At 66.4% G+C, this 10,807-nt stretch overlaps 1 protein-coding gene across 1 annotated transcript; it reads right to left on the bottom strand.

Annotated features, from left to right (window-relative positions):
* BCL3 (BCL3 transcription coactivator) lies at positions 1 to 9,672 on the bottom strand. Its single transcript, XM_077840929.1, has 10 exons — positions 9,629 to 9,672; positions 8,037 to 8,434; positions 7,395 to 7,578; positions 4,785 to 4,893; positions 3,297 to 3,498; positions 2,803 to 2,891; positions 2,414 to 2,491; positions 2,021 to 2,188; positions 1,644 to 1,764; positions 1 to 1,275 (listed from the first exon to the last, which is right to left on the bottom strand). The coding sequence occupies exons 1-10, from the start codon at positions 9,670 to 9,672 to the stop codon at positions 794 to 796; spliced, it is 1,875 nt and encodes a 624-aa protein (XP_077697055.1). The 3' UTR covers positions 1 to 793.
* Between the last annotated feature and the right edge of the window lie 1,135 nt (positions 9,673 to 10,807).

The raw sequence follows: 10,807 nt of genomic DNA, 5'->3' as shown, positions 1-10,807 counted from the left end.
AAAAGTACAAAAAATATTTTATTAGCGGCTTAGAAAAGACCCCCCATAAGTTACCCCCATAACCCCCCCCAAAAGGAGATTCAAGTATCAGTGACTGGCAGCAACTCTGAGGTGGGGTGAGCAGGTTCCCACTGCCCACCTGCTTCTGCATCCAGGAGAGCACCGAGGGGGCAGCCTGGGAGCAGAAGGGTTAATGCTAGTGAATGGGGGGGGGGTGAGGGCTTGGCCTGGCTCCCAGCAGCCTTTGGGGGGGTGGGGCACAGAGGGCCCCTGCAAGTCCAGTCTCAGTGCAGCCAATTCCCGCCCCCAGTGTCCCCCCTCCCAGGCTTGTTCCGCCAACTCCACCCTGGGCTTTCGCAGCGACCTCCCCAGGGGCTGCCTGAGTTGTGGGGCAGAGGTCCTGGCAGGGCTCCCAGGGGAGGGGAAGGCAGAGAGAGGACACACTGCCCCCCCCAGCACCCCAGGCATGGGAAGGCGAATGCAAGGGGGACTGTCAGACAGCCCTCTCTTCAGGGCTTCACCCAGGCTGGGACGTGGGCCCCATAGGAGCATATGGGTTCCCCTCCATGGAGTCTCCCGGACTCCTGGGTCCTGTAGGGGAGTAGGCAGCTGTCACTGGCAGCGAGGGTCCCACTAGGAGGCCCGGATGCCTGGGTCCCTCAGGAACAGACGGGGTCTGTGCATGGAGACGCAGGGTTCTCTCGGAGATGGTGACCCCAGCGCTACATCCCCAGGGCTAGAGGCCCCTGGGGTCCCTGGGTTGGGAGGGGCAGCAGCCCCCAGGACTCCACTGTCAGCTGCCCCCGCTGTCCCTGCTGCGGGGCCACTGCCCCTCGGCCGCACCGGCGGGGGGGCTCCCTGCCCCACGCGGAGTCCGTGATTGGTCCAGCCCGGCACCTCTCGGGTGAATCCGATTGGCTGGCAGCCCCTGGGCTAGCGGGACAATGGGCGGGTGAAAGGCGCCCGGCAGCAGCGAGAGGTGATTGGTTGAGGTGTCCTGGCCGGGAGACGCAATTGGGTAGATGGCACCATGGAGGGCAGGCTCCAGCAGGCTTTCGGCCAATCGCAGAAAGGGCTGGGGGGCAGTGGCAGAGCGGGTGGGCGGGGTCATATTTCCCTCCAGCTTCACCCCATGGAGAGGGCCAGTGGTTGATGCCCCATTGGCTGGCTCAGCAGTTTCTGGTCTCTGATTGGTTGGGGCAGTTCTGCAGGCTCCTGGGGTGTGGGGAGGGCTCAGGGCAGAAGGCGGGGAGCCAGGGGAGGCGCTGGGCAGACCTGGGGGGAGAGAAAGGGGATATCAGGGATCAGCCCCAGAACCCCCCCCCAAAGGGGAACCTGGGATCTACCCCCCACCCCAGGATCCCAACCCCTCCCCCCCCCCGAACCTCTGGACCCTCCCACTGCCCCCTGGGAAACTCTCTGCCCTCCCCAAGGAGCCTGCAGTTGCAAGGGGGTTGGTGCAATTCCCCATGGGGCTGGTTCCAGGGGTCATGGGCACGTGGACCAGAGCATGAACTTCAGACAGGGCACTCCCCAGGGGGCTCCGGGAGCTCTGGGGGGTGGGCACATGGGCTAGGGGGTCCAGTGGGGTGTTACTGCTGGGAGTCAGGCGGGCGCCAGGGGCACTGGGGGGCAGCACTCACCGTTGGGGGTCAGGCGGGCGCCCGGGGAGCTGGCTGAACTGGGTGTCGGGGAGGCCCCATCCCGGGTGCCATCGGGGGCTGGGGGAGGCCGGGAGGCCTTTCCCCTCAGGATGTCAATCACCTGGGAATGAGGGATGGAGGGTGTTACACTGTCCTGCTGGGAGCCCCCCCAGACCCACCCCAGATCCCCTAACCCCCCCATCCCTACATGCCAGCAGTGGCCCCTCCCCCATCCCTGCTTCCTCATTCCCATGGTCCCCACTCTCCCTCCAAGCCTCTATACCCCCCGCCTCTCCTTCCCCATAACCCCCCAGGGGCGTTTGTGCAGCCTCCCCCACGTGTCCTCCTGCCAACCTTCCCCAGCCCCCCCCACTCACCCGCCGGTTCTTGGCCACCATGAGCGCCGTGTCGTTGTGATAGTTCTTGATCCCGCAGTCGGCCCCGTTCCGCACCAGCAGCCGCAGGGCATCCAGCAGCCCCCGCCCACTGGCCACGTGCAGCGCCGTGCACCCCGCGTACGACTGTGCGTTCACACTTGCCCCATTCTGCCAGGGCAGGGAAGAGAAGAGACGGGGGGTGAGATGGGACAGACAGCGGCCCCCTGCCCAGAGCGTCCTGTCCAGGGGAGGGCAGGGCACCAGGGGAGGAGGCTGGGAGGGAGCAGGGTTTGGGGGGGCAGTGACAGGAACCTGGCAGGGGCAAGGGGACATTTGGGGGAGCTGAAGGGAGGGAGAGGGAGCAGGTGGGGTGGGAGGGGGCCGGGCCCTCACTTGTATCAACAGCTCCACCATGTCCAGGCTGTTGTTCTCCACCGCATGGAGCAAGGGGGAGCGGCCGCTCTTGATGTCCTGTGTGGGGTGCACAGCAGGGTCAGACCCCTCAGGTACAGACAGGCCCCCCCCCGGTCACACATACACACAACCCCCTGCATCTGGAAATTCCCCCTCAGTTTGCACAGTTCTCTCCCAGCTCTGCATCCCCTTCCCCCCGCTGTACCCAGCCCCGCTTGTGTGTGTGTGGGGGGCAGTTGGAGGGGATGGGCTGCCCCATACCCAGCCCCCCATGTGTGTGGGGGGGGAGGGTTAGAGGGGATGGGCTCCCCCGTACCCAGCCCCCCATGCGCCATGTCTGTGTGGGGGTAGGCACCCCCCATACTCACCACAGCGTCGATGTCCGCCCCATGCTCCAGAAGCAGCAGAACGGTGTCCCGGTTCGAGGTGGCCACAGACACATGCAGGGGGGTGAGACCTGGGGGGAGAGAACGGGACGGGGGGGTGAGAGAGAGGCACAAGGGGGAGGGACGGGGGGCTGGCCTGGCTGGGGGAGAGAACGGGACGGGGGGGTGAGAGAGAGGCACAAGGGGGAGGTACGGGGGGCTGGCCTGGCTGGGGGAGAGAACGGGATGGGGGGGGTGAGAAAGGCACAAGGGGGAGGGACGGGGGGCTGGCCTGGTTGGGGGAGAGAACGGGACAGGGGGGGTGAGAGAGCACAAGGGGGAGGGACAGGCGGGTGCTGACCTGGCTGGGGGGGAATCTTTGGGCTTTTCCAGAGATCCTGGTTCCAGTTCTCAGCTGTTTGGAAAAATTCTCAAAGCTCCCTCGCGCACCCCCTCCCGACCCCAGTCTGTCCCCCCACCCCTCCTGCCCTGCTCACCCTCGTAGTTTCGGGCCTCCAGCTCCGGCCGGTCGTTGCCCCACTCCAGCAGCTCACGCAGGCACCGGGGGCTGCCGTGCTCGCAGGCCAGGTGCACCGACGTCTGGCCGTGCCGGTCCAGTGCCATCGGGGAAGCCCCGTGCGAGAGCAGCAGCTTCACTAGGGACGGCTGGGTGGTGATCACTGCCAGGTGCAAGGGGGTCTGAGGGGGGAGAGGCACAAGGCACTGCTGCAGGGAAGCTCGCAATGCCTGGCAGGGGGTCCCAGCTGGGGGCACACACAAGGAAGCTCGCAGCACCAGGGGTTCCCAGCTGGGGGCACAGGCAGGGCATTGCCACAGCAAAGCTCGCAGCACCGAGACACGCCAGTTGTGAGCGGCTGGTGCACACCCTGTAACCAGAGGAAGCTGCCCGGTCTCGACGGTGCTAACCGCAGCCCCCAGCACCAGCCGCGTTGACGCAGACGCTTCTGAGAAGGGGCTGGAGCTGGTTCAGGTGCTGGTTTACGGGAAATGGGGCGCACAACACGGGACTGGGGGAGGCTGCCCCCAGCTTAGAGACCCCCCCCCAGGACCCAAGCAGAGCTGGGAGGAGCCCAGGGCTGGGGGAGCTGGGGGCAGTGGGTTGGGAGTGAGGGGCACCTGTCCATAGGGTGGGGCTGGTGGCTCCTTCTGGGGAACCGGGGAAGGTGGGGGGGCTGAGTGTGTAAGAGTGTGCACAGGTGCCATGGTGCGTGAGTGAGCGAGCACGTCCCAGCAAGTCATGGCTCTCTGAGAGCAGGCATGTGCACCGCAGCGAGTGTGTGTGTGAGTGTGAGTGTGACCGGCGCATGGGGCCATCGCAGTGGGAGTGTGCAATGCCCGTGGAAGTCTGAACACGCTTGTTGTGGGGAGCGAGGGTGTCTGAGCATGGGTCACAGTATGTGTGTCCCACCAGTGCACGGTGAGTGTGGCATGCAGCGTGCCCTGGTGCATGAGTGTGCAGGGCTCTGGGAATACGGGTGCTGCAGGGAGTGAGTGTCCAAGTGTGTGTCTCAGCAGTGCACAGTGAGTGTGCAATGCAGCGTGCCCCAGGGCTCTGGGGATGCGGGTGCTGCAGGGAGCCAGAGGGAGAGGGGCGAGCCCTGCCGGGTTTGCCCGCGTCCCGCTTGGCGTCCCATCAGCGCTCCAGGTTCCAGGGGTGCATGTTTGTCCGTCCGTCTGTCTGCGTCCCCTCCCCCGTGACTCAGGCTCTGACCCTGGGGCGTCGCCCAGGCAACCGGGGAGGAAGTTGTCGGGGAAAGTCCCGTCTGGGCGGGGCTGGGCACGTGGGTTCTGGGAACGTCGTGCCCGGGTTCCCCCCCCCCGCCGCCCCCGTCAGCCTGGCGCCACCTGATAGGGGCAGGTTGGCATCGCACCCCTCCCCCGATAGCCAGCTGCCAGGGACCAGTCTGGCATCACAGCCCAGCCCCCCCATCCTGCCCTGGGACCCCCAGGCCCCCCGGACTGACCTGCCGCAGGTGGTTGTAGATGTCCAGGTCCCGCTGACCCTGTAGGAAGAGGCTGACCAGCCGCTGGGCCACGGGCAGGTTCCCCTGGGCCACAGCGATGTGCAGAGCCCTGTGGGCAGGGGGAGGAGAGACCATCACTGGGGTGGAGGTAGAACCTCTGCAGGGTCCCCCTGCTCCACAAAGTTCCTCTCCCCTCCCCCAGCCACAGAAATTCCCCAAGTAGGTTCTGGCTAGAACAGCAGTTGCAACAGTGTCACTGGAATCCCCAGCCTCATCCCAGCTCGGTGCTCACTACTGTGGGCAGGGCCCCCTTTAAACCCCAAGAGAGCTCCTCTTCACTAACAGCTCCCTAGCAACCCCTGGGCAGATGCCAGCTATAACAGTGGTGCAACAATGTCATTGGAGTCCCCAGCCCCACCCCGTGGCGCCACAACTCCCCTGCAGACAGGCTGGCCCCTTCAAATCTATTAGTGACCCTGGTGCTGCTTAGAACAAGCGTTGCAATGTTAGCGAGGTCCCCCTCCTTCCCCGCATTGTCCCCACTGGGTCTGAGGCCCCCCCATCTTCCACCCCACCCTCCCCACTGCCCCTTGGCTCCCTCAGCCCATCTCCTTGGGTACACCCCACAATGCCCAGAATTTGGCCACACCGCTCTCCCCCTTCCTCCCATGTCCTGCCCCCGAGAGCCCTGTCACCCCAGCTCACCCCTCCCTCTGCTCCCTGCTCTGGGGTCCCCACTCCCCTGCCCCCCCCCCCCCCCAAGGACACAGGTGATTTCAGAGAATCGCTCCAGCATTGAATTACGATAAAAGGAAACCTCTTATCAGCGGGACCCGAGGGGGGGGGGGGTGTCCTCGACTCCGGGCTTCCAGTAAGAGCTCCCAGCCGTCCGCTGACCTCCACTTCCTGTCTCAAACAGGCCGCTTTCGATATCCACTGGCAGCTCAGGCTTGGGAGGCTGCAGCGCTGCGAGCTTCCCCCCATGACAGTGCCCTGTCACTGCCCAACAGGGAACCCAGTGCTGCGAGCTTCCCTCCATGACAGTGCCCTGTCACAGCCCAACAGGGAACCCAGCGCTGCAAGCTTCCCCCCATGACAGTGCCCTGTCACTGCCCAGTCAGAAACCCAGTGCTGCGAGCTTCCCCCCATGACAGTGCCCTGTCACTGCCCAGCTGGGAACCCAGAGCTGCGAGCTTCCCCCCATGACAGTGCCCTGTCACTGCCCAACCGGGAACCCAGAGCTGCGAGCTTCCCTCCATGACAGTGCCCTGTCACTGCCCAACTGGGAACCCAGAGCTGCGAGCTTCCCCCCATGACAGTGCCCTGTCACTGCCCTACAGGGAACCCAGAGCTGCGAGCTTCCCCCCATGACAGTGCCCTGTCACTGACCAACAGGGAACCCAGTGCTGCGAGCTTCCCCTGCAAGAGTGCCCTGTCACTGACCAACAGGGAACCCAGTGCTGCGAGCTTCCCTCCATGACAGTGCCCTGTCACAGCCCAACAGGGAACCCAGCGCTGCGAGCTTCCCCCCATGACAGTGCCCTGTCACTGCCCAGCTGGGAACCCAGTGCTGCGAGCTTCCCCCCATGACAGTGCCCTGTCACTGCCCAGCTGGGAACCCAGAGCTGCGAGCTTCCCCCCATGACAGTGCCCTGTCACTGCCCAGTCAGAAACCCAGTGCTGCGAGCTCCCCCCCATGACAGTGCCCTGTCACTGACCAACCGGGAACCCAGAGCTGCGAGCTTCCCCCCATGACAGTGCCCTGTCACTGCCCAGTCAGAAACCCAGTGCTGCGAGCTTCCCCCCATGACAGTGCCCTGTCACTGCCCAGCTGGGAACCCAGTGCTGCGAGCTTCCCTCCATGACAGTGCCCTGTCACTGCCCAACAGGGAACCCAGTGCTGCGAGCTTCCCCTGCAAGAGTGCCCTGTCACTGCCCAACCGGGAACCCAGAGCTGCGAGCTTCCCCCCATGACAGTGCCCTGTCACTGCCCAGCCAGGCACCCAGCGCTGCAAGCTTCCCCCCATGACAGTGCCCTGTCACTGCCCAACAGGGAACCCAGCGCTGCAAGCTTCCCCCCATGACAGTGCCCTGTCACTGCCCAACAGGGAACCCAGCGCTGCAAGCTTCCCCCCATGACAGTGCCCTGTCACTGCCCAACAGGGAACCCAGCGCTGCGAGCTTCCCCCCATGACAGTGCCCTGTCACTGCCCAGCCGGGAACCCAGCACTGTGAGCTTCCCCCCATGACAGTGCCCTGTCACTGCCCAGCTGGGAACCCAGTGCTGCGAGCTTCCCCACAGCAGTGCCAGCCAGGCGCAGGGAGGGGCCGTGTAGGGTGGAGGAAGAGGAAGCCGGGGAGGAAATCTATCCCCCTCCCCTTCCAGTAAGAAGTTTGAGCCACGGGACCATTACGCAGGAAGAAAACGTAGGCAGGGGGTGGGACGGGGGGGGGGGCGCTACACAGATGGGCTGGGGATTCCCCTTCCCAGCCGGGCTGTCTTGCTCTGTCTGGGCTCGCAGATGGGCCACTTGCCGCCATGTCCGTGCTTGGGGCCCAGGGCTATTAAACGCCCCCCCCCATTTCACCCCGCCCCCCCCACTCACTTACGTGTCTCCATCCTCGTCCTGCTTGATCGCCGTGGCAATGTCAGCAGCCAGCTGGGTCTGCAGGGGGCAGAGAAGGGGGTAGGGAGTGGCGGGGCGCCCCAGCAGGGGGGCCGGCAGCAGGGGGTGGGGGGCCACGGGGTGGAAGAAGGGGGCCCGCTCCGGGACCAGGAAGGGTCCGGTCAGACCTGGTGGGGGGAGAAGAATGGGGATGCGTGAGCGAAATAAGGGATCCCCCTTATACATCGCAAGGGACGCAGAAGTCCAGGGCCAGCACTTCCTGGGGTCCCCCAATAACTCGTCCCTAGGGACCCAGGAATCCGGGCCCAGCACTTCTTGGGGTCTCCCACATAACCACTCCCGCAAGGGACCCAGGAGTCTGGGGCCAGTGCAACGTGCGAGCAACTCTTAAGCAATCGCTTTACTGAAATCCTCACCCGGCCCCTGAGGCTAAGGGCACAGACTCTCCTTCGCCGTCCCCACTCCCATTTCCCGGGACCCCGGCCGTCCGGGCGGGGGAGGATCTCCAGCCCGTGGCACCTCTCCTGGCCACCCACCAGCATCTGGGGAGGCCCTGGGTGTCTGCGGGAAAAGGAAGGAACCGGGGGTCCCCCGCGGGGGCGATGGGGAGCAGGGGGTCACCCACCTATGAGATAGGGAGCTGGCAGGCGGGTGTAGTCCACAGCCACGTAGGGGGGGCAGTAGCCGTTGCAGAAGGGGGAGCGCTGCGCCCCGGAGACGCCCTCCTGCCCCCCATCGCTCTCCGTCTTGGGCACCTTCCCGGCTGGGGGCCCCGGCCGCTCCCAGCCCGGCTCCTGCACTGCGTAGCGGCGTTTGCGTAGGGGCAGCGAGGTCTCCGCTTTCCTGCCCCCCTCGTCGGGGGGGCCCCGGGATCGGCGCCCCGGGGTGCGGGGGAGGAGTCCTTGGGCCCCCCGCCGCGCCGTGCCAGGGTGAAGGGAATGCCCCGCTGCCCTGAGGAGCCCGCTGCCCCCCGGGGTCTTTGGGACGGGGAACCCCTCTCCCTTGGCACCCGGGGGTGTCCCCCTTCCGCCACGTCCTCAGGTCCACGGGCATCTCCTCCGCCATTCCTCAGGCTCCGGGGTCCTTTGCCCCCCGAGTGGGGGAGGGGCGCTAACCAAACCCGACTCGGTCTCCTGGATTCTTTGCCCCCCCCAGGGGGAAGGGGTCACCAAACAAACCCCTCTCGGTCTCCTGGGTCCTTTGCCCCCGGGGTGGGGGTGCAGGGGGTTACCAGGCAAACCCCGCTCGGTCTCCTAGGTCCTTTGCCCCCAGGGTGGGGGAGGGGTCACCAGCCAAACCCGGCTCGGTCTCCGGGGTCCTTTGCCCCCCGAGTGGGGGAGGGGTCACCAGCCAAACCCAGCTCTGCCCTTTTGCAATCTCATTTCCTCCGCAGGTGCCCCCTGCAGCCCGGGGCACCTCCAGGGAGCGGGCGCGCAGGGAGGGGGCGGCCTGGCTGCCCCGTGGGTGCCCACAGCCCCCGACTGAAGCCAGGGCGGCTGCAGCAGGCAGCCGGGTAGAGGAAGGGCCACCGGGACTTCCCCGGCCGCTCAGCTGAACGCTAGGGACTTTCAGAGCCGCCTCTTACCCCAGGCTTGGGGTGGAGAATTATGGCCCCCGCCCCGCGCCCGCCCCCAGGAGCGGCAGCAGGGGAGCCCCGGTGCGCCCTGGGCGCACACTTGGCGCAGCGCCCTGGGCGCACCGCCCGCTTTCCCGGACTCTCCCCTCCCCACCGGAAACGCCCAGGAAAGCGGGGGGGAGCGGCAGGGAACGCCCCAGGCTCGGGGGAGGAGGGAGGGGCGGGGAGTGGGGCGGTCCCAGGGCGGGGCGACCGGTTAACCCCTTCCACCCCCACCCCTGGTACGGAGAGATGTGGGCTGTCAGTGAAGGGGCCTGCGGGGCGCACCAGGCCGCCCCATGCCCCTCCGGAGCTCTCAGTGCAGGGCTCCCTGGCACCCCTGCAGAGCGCGCCCCTCCGGCCCCGGCCCCGGCCCTGGCCCCTCCAACCCCTAGGCGCATGGGAGGGCAGGGCTCAGCGTGGTCGGGGCCGGGGGTCCGGCTTAGGGCAGCAGGGAGCGGGAGCCGGAGCCAGAGCCCGCGCCAGGCGTAAGCAGACGAAACAATGGATAAGGGCCCAGCTGCTCAAAGGGGCCCCACTGATTAGTTTGTGGGGCCCCCAATGGACCAGCCCCAGCAATGCCGGGAGCCAGGGGGTCTCACGGCTCCCTGGGAAGCTGTGGGGAGGAGTCTCCCCCTGGGGCCATGGCAAGGGGGCAGGGAGGCGGCAGGGCCGGGAACACGCGCTCCCAGGGTAGATGCCGGGGCAGGGGCAGGTCTGAGTCAGCCCCGGGTGAATCCAGAGTCACTGTGTGGACCCCCAGGGAGCTGTGGGTGGATGCGTCTCAGTCTGCTCTCCCCCCACCTTCTCCCAACACACTTCTCCTTCCATCCCTCCCTCTGTCTGTCTGTCCATCCCTCCCCCATCTCCGCTCAACCCCCTCCACCTCCCCACACACCCCTCCGTCCCTCCCTCTGTCTGTCCATCCCTCCCCCATCTCTGCTCAACCCCCTCCACCTCCCCACACACCCCTCCGTCCCTCCCTCCTTCCATCCCTCTGTCTGTCCATCCCTCCCCCATCTCCACTCAACCCCCTCCACCTCCCCACACTCTTCCAGCCCCCTCTATGTATCCATCCCTCTCTGCCCCCCCTCACCCCTCTCTCCCCCACAGCGCCTGAGAAATGTGAGGGACCGTGTCCTTGGTCCAGCCAGGCTCCCAGCACCACCCACTGTGACCCCAAATACAGCTGGGGAACCCGAGGGAGTGACTCCACTACGGGTCACAGCAAGTCACCAGCGCAGTTGAGAATGGAACCCAGGAGTCCTGGCTCCCCACCCCTCCCCCCAGGTGCTCAGTCACATCCGTGTTGCTCCTGCCCCGGTGACAGGGATGGGTCCCGAGCCCACTGCAAATGACTGAGTCGCTGAGGCCAGGGGGGAGAACAGAGACATGGGGACCCCATTGCTGGGGGGTTTGAGGGAGCAGGGGGCTCTAGGAGCAGTGGTTGGGAATGGGGTGGAGAGAGGGGAGATGGCCCGTGGGAGACTTTGCCCTGTTGATCTAGTAGGGAGTTTCCTGGGGTGGGGAGGTAGATAATTAACCTGCCCCCCAGCTCCACCGCTCCCCCCTGCAGTGACCCTTCCCTGCATCTCCACTGCTCTCCCGCAGTGCTCCCTGCCCCAGCCCCACTGCTCCCTCTGCAGTGACCCCTCCCTGCGTCCCCACTGTTCCCCCTGCAGTGACCCTTCTCTGCATCTCCACTGCTCCCTCTGCAGTGACCCCTCCCTGCGTCCCCACTGCTCCCCCTGCAGGGCTCCCTGCCCCCCAGCTCCACTGCT

Source organism: Eretmochelys imbricata, chromosome 24 (genome assembly GCF_965152235.1).
Source record: "Eretmochelys imbricata isolate rEreImb1 chromosome 24, rEreImb1.hap1, whole genome shotgun sequence".
Lineage (NCBI taxonomy): Eukaryota > Metazoa > Chordata > Testudines > Cheloniidae > Eretmochelys > Eretmochelys imbricata.
The sequence above is the reverse complement of the archived record's forward strand: the minus strand, read 5'-3'. Positions and strand labels throughout refer to the sequence as shown.